The 25,189-nt window shown below is 38.3% G+C and overlaps 1 protein-coding gene across 1 annotated transcript; it reads left to right on the top strand.

Annotated features, from left to right (window-relative positions):
* Positions 1–6,975: 6,975 nt before the first annotated feature.
* LOC108100783 (protein Wnt-10b) lies at positions 6,976–24,874 on the top strand. Its single transcript, XM_043209371.1, has 6 exons — positions 6,976–7,399; positions 13,400–13,547; positions 14,918–14,996; positions 21,604–21,986; positions 22,574–23,033; positions 24,567–24,874. The coding sequence occupies exons 1-6, from the start codon at positions 7,197–7,199 to the stop codon at positions 24,752–24,754; spliced, it is 1,461 nt and encodes a 486-aa protein (XP_043065306.1). The 5' UTR covers positions 6,976–7,196; the 3' UTR covers positions 24,755–24,874.
* Positions 24,875–25,189: the final 315 nt, after the last annotated feature.

Genomic DNA, 25,189 nt, shown 5'->3' with positions numbered 1-25,189 from the left:
AATTTTCATAAGCTGTGCGCGTGCGCGATGCGATAAAAGAAATAAGAAAGAATCGTATATTTAAAGCCATTGCGACCAAAAGATACCCCACAAATGGTTATTAACTTAAACTTAAACCATTTTAATGAGGCACAAAATAAAGGAAGAAAGAAGAAGTTAAATAAAAGCATTATGTAAAATATAATTATAGTACAAATAAAATCCAAATTGCCTAACACTACTAGTAGGAATATAACATCAAAAACTAAATATTTCAAGATGGAAAAAATGTATTTTTCGAAGTCTAACCGATTTTGCTTTATTAAAGTCCCAAGAAATCCTTGAATTCATTTCCCATTTAAGATGATTTACCCCAACATCTGGCAACGCTTTGGTGTGTCCTTTGTCCAAGCTTAAAGCTTTCCCTGGTGAATCCCCAAAAACGAAAGCTCTGAAAGCTCCGACCCAAGTTCATTCCGATTTTGGCTCCACCCACACAGGGCGTTCATTTTGTCGGGAACCGCAGACATGCGCACTGGAAACCTGGGGGTTGGATGTGGATTGGATGCACTCCGTTCGCCAGCCGGCAAACAAAATGAAGTTGCCAGGATGGCAGTGCAGCAAAAAGATCGAAAGACGGCCCAAGTGACAGCAGCAAATCAAAGTCACAGGCAGCGGTGGCCAAAATGGTTTCAGGCCTTTTATTTGCTGCCTCCAATGAGAATGCATCTGCAAATTCCATAGCCTCCGGCTTCTTACCCTCATCGGGTTTTGGGCCAACTGTTGCTGTTTGCAACTTGTTGGATGACGAATGCAGTCGCCGTTCAGCGCCACATCAACGTCATAAAGCACAGCAACAATGGAGTCCCTGGCCAAACGGCTACCCATTCCGATCCCTCAACGGTCCGTAGGTGCCCCCTATATCATCTCCATCCATCTCCATCTCCATTCCGTTCACCCGGCACTTCTTCTGGTTGGTTGGCAGTCACTAAAAAGCCAAGATGGCCGCTGGAGCCAACGAGTGGAGTGCCATGCACTTGAACTTTCATTTTGATGATGATGATGACCACAACGCCGACGATGATGTGAATGGGCGCTGGACAGTCCAAGTCCGGCTAACCACTATCGTTGCAAAAGGGCTGCAGCATACTTCTGACAGAGATTTCACATTTGTTTGTAAAAATAAATAATCTTCTGTAACTAAAATCGAGAATAGGGAAAGGTAAAAATCAACAAATTCATACCAACTACTTTTAAAGAATAAAATTTAAAAGTACATGGAATGTATAAGACAATTTTCTTTTTTCTTTTTCTAAGTAGTTATAAAAATTTTTTTTTTTAATTTGAATTCTTCTTTTTAATTTGTTATAATTTCCTTATAAGGGATGCATATAGGGGATAAATAACATTATTATCAATATAGAAAAATCCAATGTGTATTATTCTACTTATATTTTTTTAAACCTAAACCTTTTTATTAACAGTTTAAATCTTTATTAATTGAATATCCTTGTTTAGATTAAAAGTTTCCGATCCATCCCTGGCCATTTAAGTCCGCTTCCAGCAGCTCGTTGTGTGCGTGCTGTGGTTTGTAAACCACTTGAAACAATTTTTAATTGTAATTTGCGCAAAGCTACGCCTTCCCGCCAACTCCCCAGCATTCAATGTTGCTAAACTTGACATGACCGCGCACTGAGACAGGGGCGGCACCACAAGGGGGGTACACGGGGTATGAGGGGGCATCCCCAGAAGAAGGGGAAGGGGGAAAGGACGGACTTCGGAAGCTCCGCTTGCATAGTTGAGAGCCAAAACATTGCTGGGATGCCAGTCGCGGCTGCGACGAGATGCTGCCAGGAATTTTCATAGAAAGGCCCTTCTGGTATGCAGACGCGAGCTAAACGAACTTTGTGAGTTAACCCCCCTTCCCCCTTCCCCCTTGGAGATACACCACCCAACCACCGGGATCTCTTAACCCTTACAGACGGGCGGGATTTGTAGGTGGGCCCTCGCTGATATCGACAGTTTAAATTTTGGGACGACAACGCACAACGTGCAATTAAAATTGAAAAATTTTCCCACACATCTGCAACCGAAAATTGTGAATAAAAAAAAAGAGGGAAAAAAGAGGAAAGGGAGAAGAGTGAGCCCTGCACTGATTTCTTTTTCATGTCAGGGCAATGCAAACTGTGTGCACTGATTGGAGGCCAGCGGAATTTTTCCCATACGAACGAGCAGACCCAAAGCCCCGGCCCCAAAACCCTTTTTACCTTGTGCCACTTTGGCCCCAAGAATTCCACAAGTTATGTTCGCAATGTCGCCCGATTTTGCGGGCTGCCAGGGGTTGCCGCTGCCGCAGAAGCTGCTCTCGAAATTACTTCGATTAATTTTCGCTTAATTTTTATTTTTATTTCTTACTCCGGCGAACAGATATTTCTTCGACGCGAAAATTTGCGTCATTTTGTCAGATTTTTGTCAGGATTTATGAACGCGCCATCGTTTCGAGTTAATTAAAAACAAAAATCGACCTCAATGGCGGCAGCAAAAAACAATGTAAGGCCCAACCGAAAATTAACTAAATTATGGTTGCTTCTTTTTCGGTAACCCTGGGCTACGTCATTATGATGAATTTTTCACGGATTTTTCCTTTTTAATGAGCCAAAATTGTTTTGAACTTTGGCGGGGGCACACCTACAGAAAAGATTTCAAGTCGGTGGTAAATATAGTAGATGCTGTTGTGTGGGATTGTCCTTAATAAGGCATAAGGTGGGGTTCGAATTCGGACTCAGAATAGGAGTTATAAGAAACAAAGTTTTGCTTTAACCCTTACCTTGGCAATAAAAGGTTTTTCTAAAACAATTTAAGCTGTTTAATTATAATACTATATTTAATTGTATTATATTGTATTTGTATAAATAAATTGTAATATTCTAAAATCTTTTGCAATCGTTTTATGCTGTATGTATTGACTAAATACTTTATCATAGACAGAGTTCAAAATAAAAAATTAAAAAATTACTAAATATTTACAATAGTAAGTATATTCATTAACACGTATCTCAAAAGCCCAGTCAGTTATTTTACCACCACCCTCCCAATTTGCATTCGCTCATTAGAAATCGTACCCTTTTTTAAAAATTCAATAAGAGCCACCCCTCGCTCCCATCGACACTTGCCCTAGCCCAAATACTCATGTTAATATCTGTGAAATTGATCTGATTGTAATTTTAGCATGATGCTTAAACAAACCCCCCGGTGTCTGAACCTAAACCCCCGACTCTGGATTTTCTGTTCCGGTGGAATCCCTTACAGTTCACTGAACACCGCCAAAAACAATGATATTCTACCCTCTGTCCTTTCCCTCAGCTGTCTGAGTCTGGTTGGTTAATCCTTTCGATAATTTATGCGCCCCTCGACCGAAAAAAGCTGCCACTTACCGAACTAATCATCAGGCTGATTCCGATTCCAATTCTGAAGCCGAATCCGAATCCGGATCCGAATCTGATTCCTGCTCCTGATCACGTCACGTGTCCTCCTCATCGCATTGAGAACATTGTTCTTGTTGTCCTCGTGGTTGTATTGTTTATTGTGACAATTCTTGTCAGCGGTCCAAGCAAATGTCAACGGCACATTGATGGATGTTCCTCTCCTCCGGGCAGAAATGGCAGAGCCCGGCCCAAAAGCAGTTGAAGCCACCGCCAGGTGATGGTGATTCATGGCAATTGTATGCGGTAGATGCGATGGTCAAATGCCCGCTGCCGTTGTTTGTCTCCGTTGTTGTTGTTGTTTTTTGTTTTTTTTTTAGGTTTTTGTGGTTTCTTTGCGGTTTGAGTGGCCTGCAAAATGGATGGAAAACGGACGGGGAGTTTTAGGAGCTGAGCGGAATGGGAGGTGCAATGCTTCGAGCTGTTAACGGGTAATTTTTAATGAGCTTTAACATTAACATTGTGCGCAAGTTGTTGGAAAGGAATTTCCATTCAAGAGTCAACGAGAGTTATTGAAAACATCCATTTGAGTCAGTTATAAGGACTATTAACACAAATTTATATTATAAAGTTGTGCTGAACAGAAAGTATGTCTTGTACTTTTATAATAAAACACAAAATAAACTATTTAAAACCTTGATGGCTTTATAGTAATTTTTTCAATATATAAATATAAAGCTACGGCAAGTAGTTACTGTGTTTTAAAGGATATTAATTATTAAAAATAATATTATTTACACCATTACATTGTCATTTTACTTAATCAACATTCAATTTTATAATGCACACCATTTTATTAAATTAATAAATTGATTGAATCTACCCTTTCCATTGGCAACCTTTTTTCCTTAATTGTCATTGGCTAATTCAATTTAAAAGGCTACTTATTGTCGTGAAAATAGTAAAAACAGTATTTGAAATTTTTGTTGATCAATCCCTTAATTGCATAAATTCCCTCAACGTTGTCCTTTAAATGCAGACCATATTGCATTGAGGAACAGCTGGCAACAAGTGTTTCTTTAGCTCGCCGAGAAAATCCCTTTGAAGTGTAACAAGTAGCGAGTGAAAAGTCAAAGAGGGTTAAGTTCACAAACACACACGGACCAAATGAAAATAAAAGAAAAGCCGCCTGTCTAAACGACCCATATTTTGCGATGCTTCCGTCTGTCCCCCAAAAAACCCCCCACACTTAACCCCTTGAACTAACTAAGGAAGCAGACGTGAATCAATTGCCTCGGCCTTTGTTTTTCGCCGCCTCGAGTATATAAATTAGCATATTTCAAAGGCAAACAACAACAACAAAAGAACGAAATTGCAATAATTGGAGTCCTTGACAGGACAACAATGACATGAGAGAGAGGAGGACAGCGAGAGGAAGGCGACACTGCACCAGTTTCACTTTTGTTGTTAACCCTTTGATGTTCAGCAGAAGTGGCACTCAGTCGTGTGTCCTTGCCACAGCAACAAAAACACAAGAAGAATGCTGCTTAATCAGTCTTTAAAGGCCAGACTGGCAGTCAGGTGTCAAGAGCCGTCAGGGGTTAAACCTTAAATCAATTAAAGGCAATGGAAATTGGATGAAAAGTAAGGATTTTTTCTGAAAAAATCCTTGGTAAATAACGTTTTAGAAAAAATTGGTAAAAATGTTAAAGATGATATAGTTAGCTACTTTTTATGATTTTATATATTGCTTCTGCATTTTTCGGGAATTATTTCTGTAAGTTTGTAAAGCTTCATAAGGTCCCATTAAATAGTACTTGAGTATATTTAATATCACTTACATAATAATTTATTTAAGCACCAGCAAATGCCATTAAATGCATTTATCATGCCTATCCCAATGTGTTAATTGGACCGCAAATCGAAAGCCGAAGACATTCTCTCGCATGCGATAAGTGCAACCAGAATGAGCAGCCCTGCCTCAATACATGGCCTGTGTGGTTGTTGGTGTTTGCATCCTTTGATGTATTTGTCCTTTCGCCAGCCAGTCGCTGAGCCAGGAATCAGGAATTCACCCTCCAACGGAAAGGCACGCGCACATTCCACATCCACCTCCCAACGAAAGTCCCACACCATGGGTCCGTAATTCCCAGGATAACACGCACAGGACAACGAGGCTGATGACGAGGACGATGCGAGGACGACAACGAGAACAACCGACGACGTTGATGGCGATGACGATAACAACGAAGCCAGCCTCCGGTTCAAATATTTCAATTTTAATTTGCATTTAGAGACTGGCAGGCTCGGCTCTCGTCTCATAGTCCCGCGAATCGCTTTGCTGGCAGGACGTTCGTGTCCTGTGTCTTCCGTGCAATAAATAAAGCACCCCATCACAAAAACCAAATTAGTTTCAATTTTAAATAAAAGAGTGATCAAAATTAGATTTATCAATCAAATTATAATAAACCTCGTGAATGTAACAGCTTACAAAATATAAACACAATTTAGTGACATAAATTTTTTAACACTTCTAAATAAATCTCTCTAAATTCTTTTTTCTCAAATAATGAATAAAATCTTTTAACATTTTATGTAAAAACTATATAATTAAACGAATTTATAGACAAAAACTTGCAAATTAAACGGTTAATCTAAAAAAGTATGCTTTAGGCATCATATACATACTTTATCAAAAAAAATGGTATAAAAAACCATTTTTACAAAGATAATTATTAAGGTGTCGTGTCTTTATTTTTATTTTTTTATTATATTCTTTTCATAAATTTTGTTCTTAAAATCTTCGGCTACGATTGCCACAATATAATAAATAACCTTCCAACAAAAACGTAGAAACAAATCAAATCAAAGTAGGCAAACCACCCAGGAATAAAAGAAAACAACAAAAAACGATGAAAGACTCCATGCAAAACCTACAAGAATCCGAAACTTGTACTACAGACCAATCGGACAAGCCCAGTCTCCCGGCAAAAAAACGATTGTAACTAAGGAAAATAAAAATAACGAATGTAACGACAAACATTACGAGAAAACGATTTTTGCTATCCATTCAGTAGCCAGAGAGTTGAGCTCAAAGTTGAAAGCCAGAGCAGATCGTGAAATAGTCGGACTTTGGCCTCTGGCCAAGTGAAAAACAAATTTAATTTGAAGAGAAAGAATTGTTGAAGAAGCGAGAATCGCAATAATTCAAATAAACAAAGCGTTTGTTAATATTTTTGTAAACGAAAATTGCATAAGGAAAATATTAATTTTTAATGGTAAAATACAAACAAAATTAGGAGAAAGTAAATAGTGAAGTTACTTTCCGGCCCTAATCAAAAAAATGTTCAATAAAACAAACAAAAAAAATAAGTGTCAAAAATAATTTCAAGACATATACAAACACAGTGCATAAATTAAAATGAACATTTTTAATACACCCACAAGTTTTAAGCAAATATAACTTAAAGTTATAAAATCTATTTCCTAACTTATAACTTGTAAATTTAGGCTTAGTTATCTTTCCTTAGAAACTTCTAAACATCGAAAAAAAATGTGATTTGAAATTAATTACTAAAAATGAGCCGCCCTGAAATAAAGTTAACAATAATGTGAATAAATAAAGAACAAAGGAAAGAGTTCTAGAGTTTTCAAATGAGTTCTACAAAATGTTTCCTGCTGCTCGGCCCCTGCAAACGAATTCAAAAGCCGCTGCAACAACGACCAAAACCAGAGTGCCAAGTGATAAATTGATTAACGAAAATGCTGTGCAATTAAACATTTGGCCACAATTGTATGAAAATTTATGCAAATCAAAGCCGAGCGATGACTGCGTGGCAAGCAACATCAAAAGGCCACGAGCAACAGCAACAGCAAAAGCAGCAGCAGCAACAAGAAACAGGAAGCAGCAGCAACAACCTGGTTGCCACACCGGCAACATCGCGCCATTGCAATTTGCATTTAATTGTTGTGATTATCTTGGCCTGCTGCACACGCTGGTAAGTCGCACTCGAGGTGTATTCTATCCTAAGACCGAATCCATCACCATTCGCAAGCATGTAAAGCTAAACTGCGCACTGTAAAAAGCCTGTCAACAAATTAACTCCAGCTCGGGCTCATTACGCCGTGTTATATGGCTATATGGCGGCTTTGCTGTTGGCCAGTTAATTAATTAAACGACAAGCGGCAACAGCGACTGGGTTAATGTTGCTGCCGCAGCGACAACAGATTAATCAATCGCCTGGGCGGGCGAGAGAAACAGCTGTCGGCCGGAGGTGTTGGCATAATTAATATTGATCTAGTGATAGGCCAGGGAACTTAGGCTAACCTAATTGTGGCCGATTAACATGAGATTGTTGCGGTTGTGGGAAATACTCGACGGTTACCGGGATGTTTTCCCCTTCACGCATGGTTTTCGGAAATGAGAATCGGAACTGTATTAATTTTAGGTTTTACGGAAAATGCGTAGTTACATTTTAAAGATTTTCTAAAAGTTAAAAGGTGTCGGAAAAGTATTGCTCAAAATTGTTTTTACAATTTTGTTGCCAATAAAGGCATAAAGTTTTTCCTATTTTATAGATTCTTGTAAATTAAAGCTCTTTTGGAAATTTAAAGATTTTTATACTATTCTTATTATAAACACTCTGTTTAAATAAATGAAACCCTGTTAACGACAAAGATCTCTTGTTTAAAGCTCATACATTTTGCTTGCTGACAAAAATTGTTAGTGACATAAAAAAATATTTGATCACATTTAAATTTTGAAGCATCAAAAATATTTTTAGCAGAGAAGAAATTACTCTAGAACTAAGACCATATTAAGTTTATTATTTCTTATTGTACAAATTGAATTCTTTTAATCTAAAATACAATTAATAAGCAATCATATCTCGAGTGATTTAAAAAACCCATTCTACTGCAGACCCTGCAAAACTGGCAGCCATGCTAACAAAAATGGCAACTTACATGTTAGACCAAGCCAAACAACGACCGCCATTTTATGGGTTTGCAGCTTGCCGCAAATAAAATTGCCAACGGCTCCCGTGGTCGCCGCATCGTCAGTGGATGATTGGAGTCGGAGTTGGGATTGCCGGCTGTCGCTGGATCGGGATCGGAATCGGAATCCCCTCCAATGTTCGCAGTTGCTGAACCACGGGGGCCTACACACAATTGAGCTGATTTTCCAATTGCAGGGTGGTCCCCGGCACTCAAGTTTTATAATGCGCCTGGGTCGCTTGTCAATCCGCGTCTCCTGGCTCTCGGTTTTCCATGTGCCCAGTGAGGCGGAGCTGGAATCAGAGATCGGGGAGCAGGGATCAGGGCTTTATGCTGCATACTGCATACTGCACTCTGCACACTGGATGCTGGCTGCATTATTTCGCCTTGCCTGACTGGTTGCCTCGCCTTGTAGTTGCAGCTTGTTAATCTCGTTACCCTCGTTGTTCTCATACACTTGCAGGGGGTACTGTAGGTACATCTAAGCTATTAGTGCATTTAATATAAAATATACTATGTATATTTATTGCACTGTATATCTAAATTAATTTTAATTAACCTTTTTGATTGGAAGTAGCTTATCTTTTTAAGTTATCGTATTCCTAAATATACAAAATCTACTAGTGTCAATATAAGTTACGTTCTTTAAAAGCAAATTCCATATCGTTGATTTATTGCATAGGAATTTAAATATTTTTCATGTCTGGGACTTTTTGAGTTCAGCTACATTAGCGTTAATTGCTATGATTGAGAAACCAAATAAAAAATTACATGTACTTAGATACATCGATTGATACTTACACCCAATTATCTGTCATTGATATAACTGCCTTTTCAACCCATTTTAGGAGTTCACTTTTTGCTTTAAAACATTTTATAAAATGTTTTTTTTTTTTGTCATTGATTTTTCGTACTATTGACATTTTTAAATAATTGTAGTAACTTTATTATTTTTCAAACCCATATTTAATTGATCAAACTAACATCTTACACATACAATTATGAATTTGTATATGGTTTTGTTGAAAAAAGATATGGTTACAGAAACTATCAGCGCGTAAGGGTGTTGCAGTTTTCGAGTTGCGAAGTAATTCAGCCTTTTCTTGTTCCTCGGGGTTGTCAACATACTTTTTTGCCCTGCTTGTTGAGACTGCAGCAGTGCAGCAATGCAGCGATGTTGCAACTGAAGTGCAGCCTGCAATTCGCTGGCGTTGTTGCTGCTCTTCTCGTCGTTGCTGTCGTCATACTTGTAGTTGCAACGTCATAATTGCAACGCATAATGAGGCACACACATCCAGCACACTCGCAGGTGAGTTGGTGTTGGTGCGCCACAATTTCGCCCGTTTGAAATGCAAATGAATTGCCGAAGTGCCACGCCTCCGGGTCGCCAGTTCTGCAGTTTGGAGCTTAATTGGGTGCACACACACCCACCGCACACCAACCACACACCTGCGCACAAATAAGCCAACACTGCAGCGGATTTCACACGTTCAAGGGTTCTTCACTTGTTTTTTTTTCTCGTATCAACAGCTTCAACTTGAAGTGAATTTATTTATGAGCCAAGAGCTTCTGACTTGACAGCTTCCGCCAGCTAGCATAATATTATTGCAAGCAAATCAATGCGTTCATTATTTAACTTAAATTTTATCTTTCTTTAATGCTAGAAAATTAGGTAAAAAAAAAAAACCAAGAGCTGGCACTGCCAATGCTCACTAACAACTTTAATAAAGTCTTACATCATGTATTAGTATTGAACTTTATAAAAACCAAAGCACAAAACTACAAACATAGTTATTAATTGTATATATTAAAAGATCAATGAGCTGAGTTTACAAGATAATTTTACTTTAATTAAATTTATTTTTTTATAGTATGGATACAAAAGGCGGTAAATATTTAATTATTATTAAATTCTTAAAATATTTTTTTAATATTTCAATATTTACCCAAATATTCGTTTGCCCTTTTCTTTGTTTAACCTTTCAACATATCATAAATTAAATCCAAAAATTAAAATATGCGATAATTGTATTTAATTATCAAAAAACCCTGGCGAAGGGGTATGGAAATGAAGCATTTTTAAGCCGGATCACCCTGTACGGACGGATTGGATCAAAGACATTCCTAGCTGTTGCTGCGGCCGCCCGAATCCGAATTCAATCCCCTTCCAATCCGAAGCGAACTGTTCAGGAATGTCTCCACCAAAGTTATCTGCCCCGTCTGAAATGCTTCAATCTCCGGCTATCCGTCTGTATCTATCTCTGTGTGGGAAACATTGTTTTGCCTAACTGGCTTAGGCTAGCTGAATAACAAAGATTGTGTATAAAGTTCGCTGGAGGCATAAGCCGAAAGCACCAAAAATCCTTGATTTATGCATGGGCTACCGTTTGACAGACCAGACAAAAAATATAAGAAATATATATACAAAAAAAATAAGGTGGAAAAAGTCTGGCTGTGGCGGCGCCTATTAAAGCCTCAATCTTTTTATGGCATTTCAATAGAACTCGGGAGAACCATCGAGCGTGAGAAAGGACTGCAGCGGTTATGAAAATCGAAATGAAATTTAGAGCTGGCCAGTTGCCGGCTTTTATCTTGGCACCAACACTCTGTGCGTCTGATAAGCAAACGTCTTCGCTCCTTTTCGAGGGAACAACGATCGATAAATTTTATAAGCGAATCAATTGCATTGCTATCGCATCGCGTGAAATACGCAAACGAGGAATCTGGGAACTGAACTGGCTTGAAAGCATGACTCAGAGTCCTGAAACCGGCGATTCAGGCAATTTTAGTGCACAGCACAAAAATATAGAATGTATCTTAAAAATATTTTATGTATTACGAATTTAAACATTGATTTATGAAGAAGACACTAAAGAAAAAAATTAATAAATGTTCAAACAAAACATATATGTATATTTTTAAATTGGTAATTAAAGTTACCTTCAATTAAGATAAAACTATCTTTTTCTCAGTGCTCTGCTCTTTCTCTCTTTACGTTCGCTTATCAGTTTTATTGAAGTCGGCAAATGGCATCGGCAATGGTAACTAAAAGCCATATGCTTTATAAAGCTGTTAACAAAATGTGCATCAGTTTAAATTCTTTATCTGGCGAGATGTCTGGTCCGCATTGCATATTCGCATTCGTATCGCAGAAACGTCAGCCAATTAAAATGCATTTTGCCCAAGATGTTGTTCAGATTCTTTTTATCCCCTTATTTTTTTGGTTTAGTACTTTTTGTACTCTTTTAAATTGCAGTTTTGTTGCTTTGATTGGCAAATAATGATACTGGCTGTTGAGTGAAAGACATCGCTGTTGGTTAATGCTTTTTATTAGAATCTAATTGTGTTTGTTTGTGATTGAGATAAGCTGAAAAATCATTCCGCGCTAGTTAAAATGTTGTGAAAATTGAATGACTGTTAGTATATTTGGTTGAATGTGTTCTAAAACGGAAATTGAAAAAAAATTATCCTCTTGTACCTTATTCCACATTTTTAACATGTATTAAGTTTGGGGAACTGAGAAAAAAATTACCAAAAACTAAAGAGTGAATTTTGCACTATTCTCAACTTTGTATTGTATCTATTAAAGCATTCACTTTTGCAAGCTTTTAGTTTTATCCAAATAATGTACCCCTCGGGAATTTGATATGCAAATTCGGCGTTTAAAGCGACAAATTTCTTAAATTATATGAACCTGCTGTGCGGATCTGGCCATCTGCTGATCTGCTGGCCAAATCAACTGCAGTTACGCCGAATCGCGAGTGGCATACAAATGAGGCGCGATGTCGATGAGGATCTCTAAATCTTCGCTCTTTGCAACAAAGAGACGTGTGTGAAAATGGCACGTTTCTACATTTGAGGCATTTTTGTTCGTTTTTCCTACACGCGACGTGCCACAATTAACCCCGCGAGGAAGAAGCAGCAGCAGCGAGTAAGCGAGTCTGGGCATTAAGAAAATATATATTTACCAACGATTTTAAGCTGCAGACGCCAGACGCACATCACGTATACGCCCGGTATTCCTCGCTGCGTGTCGTAGATCAACGCGATTTCGACGCGATTCCAAAGCGATGCAAGTCGCGATGTGGCAACAACAGCTTTACCCCAACATCACCTGAAGTTAGACCTATAGCTGAAGTCAGATGAAGTTGTTCAACGTCAACTGGCACTCACTCACAGACTACTGCTGCTAAAAAAAAAGTCGAAAAAACTCGTATCTGTATCTCTGGCTGAAGATCTGAACACCTCGACTCAGCTTAACTCAACTTAGCTGACCTTGAATGCCACGGCCCGGTCTTAAATGGGTTCAGTCGGGAGCGAAATTGTTAACCCTGTTTAAACACATGAGAAATAAATCGAATTTTAATGTAACTTACATTAGTTGCAGAAGAAAAGACACATTTTTAATCCAATAAATTTAAAAGACAACAATTTAACTTGGCTTAAACATTCTGGTATTAATTTTTTTAATTACCGCAATAATTATTTTTAGTTAGTGAGCTTAAATCAATTTTATAGGGTTAAGTAACACCAAATCTAGTCCAGAATTACTTTTTGGCTGCTGCAAAGTTTAGTGATTCATCGCCCAGCTATTTGACAAAAAGGTTTATGACAAACTTGGCAACAAAAATTATATTTAGCTACTGTCTCAACCTGGTTCGCTGTGAATAGCACGATAAAATCTGAGCTTAAATAAAAGCAAATTTAATTTCACATCTAGAGAAACGAAAACAAAATGAAATTAAATTAGTTTAGTCTTGTTTTTTGGGGTTTCTTCTGCGGTTTTAGCCAACCACTCAAGGTTAATTACGGTTTTCGAATGGTTGGGTTCGGATTTTTGGAGCATTTATTGCCAACTGCGGTTGGTAGCTGTAATCAAATTTTAATTGGATTTAAAATTCTGGGAGCAAAGTCAACGCAGTCATTCAACAAATGTTCCCAGCGCGTATGGAAGTAATTTATTTGCATTCTTCACTAATTTAATTCCGTAATATTTTTTCAAGGCTCTATGGCTTGCCGGATGGCCGTGCCACCTGCCGTTCAGTGCCTGGATTGACCAAGGATCAAGTGGAGCTCTGCTACAAGGCCAGTGATGTGACGGCGGCAGCTCTCGAAGGACTCGACATGGCCATTCGTGAATGTCAAATTCAGGTATGGAATTACAAATTAGAAAATTTTTAAATGTTTAAAGAAGTGTTAAATAGTATAAATGTATAGCTGCAAAATTAATTTTTTTCAAAAAAAACGTTTTGGGTAGAAGATTTTTTATTGTACAGTCAGAAAGACAGTCTTAAGTCTGCATTACTCAAATCAAGAATTAAATCATATTTATGTGCCTCAAATTTAAATGTTTATGTGGCCCTTACATAATGCTTTATTCAAATACTAGAGGTCCTGTGTCCGCTTCGCTGGTCAACACAATTTAACAACATAAAAGTCAATGTTGCAACATTTTTCAAATATATGGAAGTATAGAAAGATGGTGATTTAACACTTTTCCAGTTTGACTTTTCCACTTGCGCAGCACAATCCAGCCGATTCTCTTTTAAACTTTAACGCACTGCAATATCGGTATATAGTCGCCATTGGTCCAATATCTAAATTTTCATTATCACTGTAGTTCGCAGTGGGGTCATATTGGAATGCCAAGCGATTGAATGATGCCAATGATCTCCATGTGCTCATTTGTCTTTCTTCGCTTAAGATTTGTGAATATACTTGTTGCTGGCTTGGATGTCTGCGGCCAATGTTTGCACGTCGTCCTCTAAGCATTTTGGACTATGGACAGAGTGGTGAATTTATCCTCAAATGCACGATCCACATCATTTTCACAATTCAACTTAAATTGAATAAAAATTCTTTTTTTTTTCACAATTTCACAGTGAACACAAAAATTGAGTTAAAATGCTATGGAAGCGTGTTTGTCAGAGTGATGAGGTAGCAACTCACTTTATATGCGACAATATTGCAATTTTCTTACGGATCCCTAATTTTTTTCAAAATAAATTATAGCCTATTTAACTCCACGATAATATAGCTTTCTATCGGTGAAAGAATTTTTTAAATCGGACCAGTAGTTCCGGAGCCTATTCGCTGCAAACAAACAAACAAACAAATTTTATCTCTTTATAATATTAGTATAGATAAACTGGCTTAAAGGAGTAAACCAATTTTTTAAGATGACTTCCGCTCTATTTCTCTTGATGTAACTGTTATTAATGTTACTATGTATAACGAAATTTTTATTATAATTTTTTTTTTTTTCCAATCGACCTCGAAACTTTTTGGTCAAGTTTTAGGATTTTAAAATGTTACTAACGACCTTTCAAGACAAGTGTACTTACCTATAATTGTATAATTTTCCACTAAAGTATTTATGTACTTGCCACAAAAAGTAGTTACTGAAAAAAGAAAGTAAATCAAGCACCCAAAAGTAACACACTTTTCCCCTTTATCTTAATGAGCTCCTTAGCATTGAAAACCATTTAAATTTCATTATTTTTTCTGCATTATCCCAACAGTTTCAATGGCATCGCTGGAACTGTTCGTCGCTGAGCACAAAGAGCCGCAATCCGCATGCCTCCAGTTTGCTGAAGAAAGGTGAGTTGGCTGAGAGTTTCCCAGGTTCAGGTTGCCACCAGTGGTAGTGGTAGTGGAGTGGTAGCCGTAGCCCAAAGCCATTAAGCTGACACTAAAATGTGCAGTAAGCGTGGCTCAGCTTTCACGCAAACAAAATCGCTTTATGACCGGCCCGAGTCGCCAACTAAAGTCCGCCAACTGTCAACGAGTTTTGCGGTTCAGAAAAGTCGAGGTTGGGGATTTGGTAGGAGGAAAACATTGCCGGCCCACACGCAAACCGCTAGGCAAAGAGTCTAATTAAAATTGCCCATAGCGGAGACGTTTGGTCAAGCAGACAATGTCCGAAGCTATTAACCGTCGCATTATTAGACACGACACGGCACAAAAGCCACAGCAGCAATACGATCCCAGCTTCTAATGCTCCCACACAGGAAACATTTTATGGGAAATACAAGTTGGCAATAAAAAGAAAAAAAACTAAACCAGAATTATACAAAAAATATGAATGTTATGCTAAATAGAAGTTATGGGTAATAAAAAGTCACGAAGAAGTGATTTTTAGATCATAGAATTATAGATGCCAAAAATCATTTTCCCTAATGTATAACATCATATCAAAGTTCTTATTCTTCCTTAGGTGTATTTTTTCCAATAAAAAACCAAAATTTACTTAAATATTCTTATAATATCAAATGTCTTAATATCATTCCAACTTTTCAACATAGCCGTTTAACTTATGGTGAATTTCTTAATGGCATAATGATTCCCTTCCATTCAAGATTCATGAGTATTATGAAAGGTGTTTTTTTTTCTGTGCACTCATCTTACCCGGACTAGATCAAATTTCTATGTGTCCGAGTAAGAGTGTTGAGCGGAGCTTGTTCTGAGGTCTGGGACCCACCGTTTTGTCACAGCCCGGTGCATCGCATCGCGAAAACAGCGGCTATGCGAACTTTGACTTTGATATCTTAATCTGTCCGCGGGGCATTGTGTTACCCAATCCGCCGTTTGGAAACCCACGCGGCGTGTGCCTTATGACGGATAGATCACACACTCTCCCTAGCCCATCTAACCATCTAAATACAACAAAGAAGAGCCGCATTCTAAGCCCCTTTTGTTGGCCGGGCCAACAAGTAGCGGTAACTCTGATCACAGGCGCCGATCTCGGCTTTTCCGCAAGCTTGCAAGCTTCTTATTTTCCCGTTGACTACTGTTATGAGTCATGAATAAATGGGTTGGGGTGGTAATACCGCTAAGGCTCCTTAACCATTTCAAGTTCGAAACATCGAAAATACATGAATTCCTTGAACTTAAATTACATTTTTTAATAGTATAATATTAGCCAACATTTTAACTAACATCGAAAGTCAAATAAGAAATAAAATGTTTAATAAATTGTAGGTATGTATTTAAAAAAAATGTTGTTGCTTTATTTTTTTAAAGAATTCATTAGATAACAAAATAATATTTTTTCAAGCTAAAAGTTTTGAATATTCATTACTGCCTTATTCAAGGCTTTAATTTACTTAAAATCATTTAAATACAAACCCAATTCAAAGAACTAAATCCGCGCTCAATTACCCACTAATTTGACCAAACACTTTGGACGTCGTATGGGAATAAACGCAACGCTTTACCCAGAATGCTTCATTAGTTAAATTATGCATCATTCGAGTGCTGTAAAAATGCCAAAAGGGGGGAAACGGAGGCCCAAGAGCGGTGGCCAAGGAAAACACAATGGAAATGGGCAAAATGGCGGCACTGCAGTCCAGATGCAAACGATATACGAGTATAGTCGGAGATGTTGGGGAGATTTCTCACAAATTTCAATGCGACAGGCGACAACAACGGCAACAGAAGCTAAAAAAAAGGGAAAGGCCAGAGGCCTCATCTCGTTTTCGTCTTTCGAACGGCGTAATTTATTTGCATTCATCGTATAAATTATATTGTAAGCAAACCACTTCATTCAATTTCAATTTAAAAAATTGTTATCTCCGTTGACGGATGCTGCCGCATCCAATGACAACGAACAGCGGAGACAAACGAATGCTTTTTGGAGAGGAGACGACAGGACAGGACAGTCCTGGGAATGGACATGGGATATGGTTTTCGACGGGAATAAGGCTGAGGATAAGGATGAGGACACGGACAGGGTCCCAACATTGTTGTTGTCAATCCGCTGATGTGATTATCAGCATCGTTCCCGTTTCCCAATCTGACCAAAATTTTGGAACCCAAGTTGTTCTCATTTTAGATTTGGGAAAAAAAAATAGTTCTAAAAAATCTTAGCTAATCTGAGTTGTTGATAAATGTATTATTTCCAAGCTATCTTGGTATTCACAAGTTTGATGATCTATATAAATATGCACTAACTGGTAACTAACTATTATTATCATTTGTTCATTATTATATAAAATATTCTCTCAAAGAAAGCATATAATATAGTAAGAATAATTAGTAATATAAGAAACTGTCGAGTGCCAATATTAAATTGATTATTCTAAAAGAACATTTAGGCGAATTTAAAATTAAAATATGTATACCCTATTCACGGTAAAAAACATAATGTTAGTTCTACATTTTTTATCTGCGAATGAAAACACTTCTGATGCTTTTGCGAAATAAGGAATTTGTAGCCAAATCACTCCATTACAGCAAATGTTGTGCATATTATTTGCATTCGGGGGCCTGGCAGCAGATCGAGGCAAATGCCAGGCCGGCGGGTTAAAGTTAACAACATTGCCGAAAAGACAATGCCGAACCATAAATCTCCAAATGCATGCCACACCAGATCAGCGGCGGCAGCCGGAGCAGCAGCACTTCCAAGTAACTCTCGACTAGCCTTCAGCCAATATGGTAAACCCAAGCTTATGTCACTGACATGTCTGAGGATCGTCCGTCTGTCCGTCCGACCGTCTGTCCGTCCGTCTGTCCGTTTGTCCGTCCGTATGTCCGCTGTCCGTTTGTCAACCCGGTCCGTTCGTGCGTCCATTAAATAAGGAAGGAACTGCACATAACGAGAGTCAATATTGACAGGCCAACAGCAACGCGTGCAACGATCGCGGCCAAAGAAGACGACTTATAAGGGCAGAAAGGCAGCCACAAAGTCAGGGATCGATTCGATGGACGGACATTGGACTGTGGACGATGGACGATGGACACTGTAGACAGTGGACACTGGACATTGGATAGTGGATAGTGGATAGTGGACAGTGGACAGTGGACATGGGACCCCGAAGATCGGGGGCCAACGATGGGGCGACCAAGTGAAACGAAACAAATCAAGTCGCCCGGTCGCCAAGTCGCACAATGACTGACAATCGAAACGGCGCACGGACAGGTCAACTATTTTGCATACATCTACTATAACTTATGGAACTCGTCGATCGTCGCAGCGTCGTCGTCGTTGCAGATCGCTGATCTTGGATTGGGTTGCTGCTGCGACGGCTGCTGCTGCTTTTGCTGCTTTAGCTGCTGCTACCATGCATTATTGTCAATCAAGTGGAGCGGCAGAGGGGGAGGCTCCCCCAGTCTCCCAAAGCCTTCAACACAAAGTAGTAAAAGGATTACCTACACTCAAAGATAAGCCACTAAAATAGGGATTCACTTTCTAAACTCAGCTTGTCATATTTATTAAGGCTTTAAGTTAAGCCTTTAAGTTAAGTATCATCCATTGATATTTAGTTAATATTCAAATCATTTGCTAACACTATTCAAAATGAATTACTTTTTTATTTTGATTTTTAAAATACATTTTATTTTAATTCCCAAAGAAGTACAATTTTGGGACGTGAAGTGACACTCTGAATTAGGTTAGTACTCATTAAAACTATTTATTTTTTTAGTTAATATCTCTAATTCTACCTAAAAATTTTTGATTCACGTTTAATGTACTCAAAGTTAAATTATTGATTTGATGATTAATTGATGGATAATTTATTGAATGGTTAGTTAATAACTGATTGATCAGGATTGATTATATTATAATTAAAGTTTCACTAATCTGCTAGATTTTTACTTATTTAACAACTGATAAATGTAATCAAAATAAGGAACGGATTATGATCAAGAAACCCATATTTTGAAAAGCATTTAAAGGAATTCTTGAAGAATTGGGGTGATAGCTGTAATTTATTTTAAAAAATAGTTTTCAGAAAATATTTTTTTAGTGATTGATTTAAGATCGACCTTTATCTGTGGGCCTCTCCTACTCTCTCTCTCGGGTTTCTCTCGGTTTCTGTGACAACCAGCGAGCGACGTATGTCGCAAACAATTACTTGGGATTGCAACACACGGGACAGAAAACAGGGAACCGGGGAAAGGGGATTGGAGCTCCAGACTCTGGCGGAGATCGAGACAGGTCGCCAAGATCTTGGCTTTGTGGCCAATTTATGCGCAAGGCGGTGAGAGATCGCGAGATCGGTAGATCGGCAGATCGGTAGATCGAGGGACCCCAAGGCATTGTCAAATGTAACTGTTGCCAATGATGTGATTTGGATTTGCAAATGGCCCGAAAGGGGACGGCCAGACGAACAAAGCGTGCATAAATCAAGTCCACTGATCGCTGAACGCTGATCGGTGATCGGTGATCGTTGATCGGTGAAAAGCGGGAGTGGAGAATTCCGAGTGGGCTGGGGCTACTGTTCGCTGATGCCTTGATTGATGGCGTCTTAATCGTCAATCAAATGCGCGCTACACACACAATTTTCCATTGCACTTGCACTTCGATCGCCGGTTGGATTGCTGGAACCCCCGATCTGTACGACAACTTGTCACAGCATTGACATTTGCATTCGAGCTCATCCTGAGTGACGGACTGGCCAACTTGACTGACTGACTGATTGCTTGACAGCGGATCGAAGGAGAGGAGTGTCCATTGCAGCCCGGATTCGCGACCCCCGAGATCCGAGATCCGAGAATGATGCAAGCCTGTCACGCTGACATATGTACTGTCGCCGATTCGGAGATCTCTCTCTTTTTCTCTTTAAGAGTATAGCGACTCGATTTGGCTTTATGCAAAGTGGCGCTGACCATTTGCATGTCAATCGCTTGACAAATGTTGCCAACTTTGGGCCACTCACGGCCATGTCGACCATGATTAACGTCAGCATTTTGACAGCCGTTTGACAGCTGCCAGCGCTGCATAAGGCATTTCAAATAATACACTTTCCGAATTTGCAGAAGGATTATTAGCTTCTTTGCTAGCTTCTCTATTAAAAGACTATAATCTAATATTATAAACAATAATATATTTTAATATAGTATATAGTTTGGAAATTCTATTTCAAAAACTTAAAAATCTAGTAGTTGTTTGGCATTCAATATATAGTCAAACTACAACGTTTTTGAAATTGTGCTAATTTTTGGGAAAAAAGCAAACATTTAAGGGGTTATATACCTTTTTTATTTTCAAAAAATCGAAATTTTTTTTATTGTTTTATCTTAAAGAACCACTCTTTGAGAATATTTTCCCAAATTTTCATAGAGATTTGAGCAGTAGAAAAAAGTTACAGCGCTCCTAACCGCGCGCCTCGTAGCGGCTAGAACTGGAACTTGAAACTTTAAACGCGAATATCTCGAAATGGTGTTTCTTGAAAAATGACTTTGCGGTGATAACGATTGGCGGAAAACTACTAAGCCGATTTACTTCAAATTTTTTTTTAAATGTTCGTAATGAAATTGTCTTGTGCTTGAACGATCGACTTTTCACGCAAAAATTTTTTTTCGCCGAAATTAATTTTTTAGTGAAATTTCTAGAGACCAAAAAGCTCATTTTTAGCATAAAACGTTCCCGTATGCATAAAAAAAATAAAAAATTTTTAAATCGTTCGTTCAAGCACAAGATATTACTCTAAACTAATGAAATTTTTTAACTTTTATGGTTTCAATTGACCGGTTCGACCAGGAGCGTTATCACCGCAAGGCTCTAAAAAAAAAGGCCTCGAAGGGAAACAGCCACCCCTTAAAAACTAATTGATATTTTTCCACGAAATTTTGCACAAACATAGTTAATAAAGTGTACTATCAAAAAATTAAAACACCCGTGTAATTAAATAATTGCTACATACCTAAAAAAAAATCCGAACTTTCCTCTTTTTTTCGACAAAGAAGGTATATAACCCCTTAATAAAGTCAACCAAAATTTTTTTATTAGGTTAAGAACAAAAGAAAGAAATTTAATGTTTTTTGCAATAAAAAATTATTTATAATAGAAACTTGAAACAAAAATTTTACTTATACATTTAGCTTAATAGTTAAAGTTAAATATTTAAAGGTTCTTAACAAATATCTTATTATATATAAAGGCCAAAAAATTAAAAAAAAAAAAGTGTTCGCCTGTCCCAAAAATATTTTGCTGAGTGTTTCCAAACCTTGGGTGGGTGTGGACTGCATCATTAAAATGGTCTTGCCACAGTGTCTTGGCTTTGGGCTTTGGTTGTCAAAGCTGAAATGCCGCTGAATTCCCAGGGCGGCGACTGCTTCGAATGCAGCGTTAAAAATAACACCGCATAAATTGCAGCAGTGGGCAATGATTCCCAGGGGCAGGACCTCCGCTTGTCCAGCCATTCGGACTACGATACTAAATCCCATTCGAGAGCCACAACCAATACATTTGTTTCCGTTTTAGGATATCGGGAGAGTGCGTTCGCCTTTGCCATCTCGGCTGCCGGGGTGGCACACAGTGTGGCCCGCGCCTGCAGCCAAGGTCGTTTGATGTCCTGCGGCTGCGACCCCACCATCAACCGCAAGACGCTCAACAAGAACCTGCGCCAGTCGCTCGACAAGGAGAAGAAGCTCTTCCTCCAGTACTTGGAGACGAACCAGATTCTAACACCCGAGGAGGAGAAGAAGTACGAGCGGTCCAAGATCGCCAGCCGGTGGAAGTGGGGCGGCTGCTCCCACAACATGGACTTCGGCGTCGAGTACTCCAAGCTCTTCCTCGACTGCCGCGAAAAAGCAGGCGACATCCAGTCCAAGATCAATCTGCACAACAATCACGCCGGCAGGATAGTGAGTTCAGATCTTTTATTATTATTAATAAATATAAATAAATTATAAATTAATTAATCCTTCTTTCCTAATAAGGTAAAGTTTTCTTTTCACATTAGACGAATAATATATAGTATGTTAACCAATAATTATTTTTTATCGAGAATAAATAATCTGGAATAATGTGAAAAGAAAACTTTATAAAAGCTTTGCCTTGGTCATATGTATTCTTTTGCTTTTATTTTTCCCTGTATGGTTATTCAAATGAAAATACCATAATAAAAATGTAAAAATAGAGGTAATTTTTATTGTATTGAAATTTTTAAAACAATGTTTCCACGCTTAATTTTTCTTCAAAAAAAAAAATAAAAATTATTCTTTGAAAACTTAAATAAATTTTTCAAACTTAAATGCCCTTATCATATGGTATATCTTAAAAACTATTCATAAAACTTTTAAAATATGGATTTGTGGAAAATTATTAAACTTTATCAGTTGCATTTGTTCTTTCACTATGCTGTTCGCCGACAAATTCTTTTTTTAGCATATCTATAGATTTTTGTTGTTATTATATAAGTATTTGTTTTATGATTTTTTATCATTTCTAGGCCGTCTCCAACAACATGGAATTCCGGTGCAAGTGCCACGGAATGTCCGGCAGCTGCCAGCTGAAGACCTGCTGGAAGTCCGCCCCCGACTTCCACGTGGTGGGCAAGGTGCTGAAGCACCAGTTCCGGAAGGCCATTCTGGTGGACCAATCGAATCTGGGAAATGGAGAGCCCGTGGTCGTTTTGAAAAGGGCGCGCAATAAGAAGTCAAATGGGGGCAGTGGCTCGGGATCAACGTCCCCCGATTCGGATACCGCGGATGCATCTGGGGGCGCCGATGGAGGAGGCACAGGAGATTCGGAGACGCGACGGCATGAGGAGCTCGGAGTTGAGCGGGGCACGTTGCAACCGAGTGCCGATAAAAATGCGGCAAGAATGGCCCGCAAATTGGAGAACTCTCTGTTTTACTACCAACGATCGCCGAACTTTTGTGAACGGGATTTGGGAGCTGATATTCAGGGTGAGTGGATCATCAATAGTTTATAATAATTATCAAAAATTTTTACTGACCATTAAGCCATTTTATTAAATTATTTATATTTTAATTTGGTAATCTACATCCAATTCACCTACCTTTTAACTTTGCTGGACTCTATTTTATCTTTACAATTGAAACCTTTTATCAACTCAAATAGCACCTTATTTTTTCTTTACAATTTCAACCTCTTATCAATACAAATTCCAACCCACAGAATCCATTACGTTATAACTTAATTTACAATTTTGACGTTAAGAAATTCGGTGCAACTAATTAAAAATGATTTACAGATTCGATCCAAGCGATAAATTTGATTTGCCTCTAATAAATAAATCACATATGCAAATTAACAACAGCAGCAACCGCAAATGCAACAAAAGCAAAAACGCTTTTTTTAAACGGGCTACCAAACATGCCACATAATTCACGAAAAAAATGCGACAACGACGCATGCGCACAGCAGCTCAGTTTAGTTTAGCTCAGTTTGGATCGGATTGGATCGGATCGGATCAGCTTAGCTCAGTTTGGAATTTTAAAAGCAGAGACGAAGGCTAAAAAATCCCAGGGGGGTTTAAAAAAATGTATTTTAAATCTTAAAAGCCAATTTTAATGGCCAAACATCTTTTAAATATGAAATGAACTGTTTAACTTTGTTGGAAATCTTTGCGGTTATTAATTTTCTAATCCATCCCAATAACCAATGTATTCAAATTAAGTGACAAATATTGTTAACTTTTTTTATTTTTTAGTAAAACCAAAAGTTGATTAAGTAACTTTACCCCTCTGGTTTCTCCTCTGGTTTCGGGATCGTTTGGAGCTGCGGCACGTTCACATCGAAAAATCGACGTCTAACTGCCACTTGCAATTTTCGTTAGCCATTTTGCCGTTGACACATTTGCAAATTATCAAAAGCCGCTGTTGCTCCGGCGACTGGCAGCAGTTTAAAAGTGTTAATTACGACGCAAATTTATAATTAATCACCGGCTTAGCCAGGTAGCTCCAGCCGAAGTGAACTGGGTACCAGCCCATCGGGCGTTTTGATTCATGTGTCCATGTCCGGTGTCGTGTCTAGGCAAATGATGCCAATTAACGCTGGCAATTATCGCCGGCCAAACAATTATGATACTTTGTCTATTCAGCTTTAGTTTAATAGTTTATTTATTGCATTTTAATAGCTTTTTCTTTAGTGGGAGGAATTAAAAAAGGTTTGCTCGTGGATTTTGTCAATGGAAAATTTTAAATACTTGTTTGCAGGTTAATTCCATTCCAATTTATATAAGATCAATAAAAGAAAAATGCAATCGTTACAAATTAGAATATATATTACTATTTAAACTAAAGGGATTTGGCTGAAACCCCAATATAAATTCTTTAAAAATAGTTATGAAATTAAATACTAAAACTTTAAAAATTTTGGTATTACCTAAATTTAATATATAATCTGTTTTTATCAATTTAAAAAATAAATATGTTTAATATATATTAATTTCCTATTTAATCTTAATTATTCCGCAGGCACCGTGGGTCGAAAGTGCAACCGGAACACGACGACCAGCGACGGGTGCACCTCCCTCTGCTGTGGGCGTGGCCACAGCCAGGTGATCCAGAGGAGGGCGGAGCGGTGTCACTGTAAATTCCAATGGTGCTGTAACGTGGAGTGCGAGGAGTGCCACGTGGAGGAATGGATTAGCGTATGCAATTGAGGGAAACAGAGTGGAATGGAATCGGAAAAGCAGGGAGCCCCAGCCACGCGAATAAGAAAAGACTTTTCTTCAATCTAACAACACTTAACACACAGATCAGTATTAAAGAAAAAAACATAACATACGCAATAGGGCAGAAATCAATAAACGTGTGTAAATGCAATGCTTAGTTTAGCAATCTCCAGCCATTTGGAATACTTATAAATATATTTTGTAAATACGAATAATAAGATGCATAATTAGTCTGTCAATCAGCTGACTTTCACTCGCGTTGGCAATTTCGCTTTCACCTGGGTATTTTGCCCACCTGTGTCTCTGTTTTTCTTTTTTTTTGCTCTGGCACGTGAATGTCGCCAGCGCTAATTGAATTAGCCAGCTAAATTGTTGTCCAAGGTGTGCACCCAGGTACTGCCCATTGAAAGGCTTCCTTCCTTG

The sequence above is a fragment of the Drosophila ficusphila genome, unplaced genomic scaffold (assembly GCF_018152265.1).
Source record: "Drosophila ficusphila isolate 14025-0441.05 unplaced genomic scaffold, ASM1815226v1 contig_855, whole genome shotgun sequence".
NCBI classification, from domain to species: domain Eukaryota; kingdom Metazoa; phylum Arthropoda; class Insecta; order Diptera; family Drosophilidae; genus Drosophila; species Drosophila ficusphila.
The sequence above is the reverse complement of the archived record's forward strand: the minus strand, read 5'-3'. Positions and strand labels throughout refer to the sequence as shown.

Excerpts from the sequence above, each read along its gene's own strand:
- LOC108100783 (XM_043209371.1), top strand. The coding sequence starts at position 7,197 with ATGAAAATTTATGCAAATCAAAGCCGAGCGATGACTGCGTGGCAAGCA. Across the intron at positions 13,548-14,917 it reads TTCGTGAATGTCAAATTCAG|TTTCAATGGCATCGCTGGAA; the intron begins GTATGGAATTAC and ends TTATCCCAACAG. Across the intron at positions 23,034-24,566 it reads TTTGGGAGCTGATATTCAGG|GCACCGTGGGTCGAAAGTGC; the intron begins GTGAGTGGATCA and ends ATTATTCCGCAG.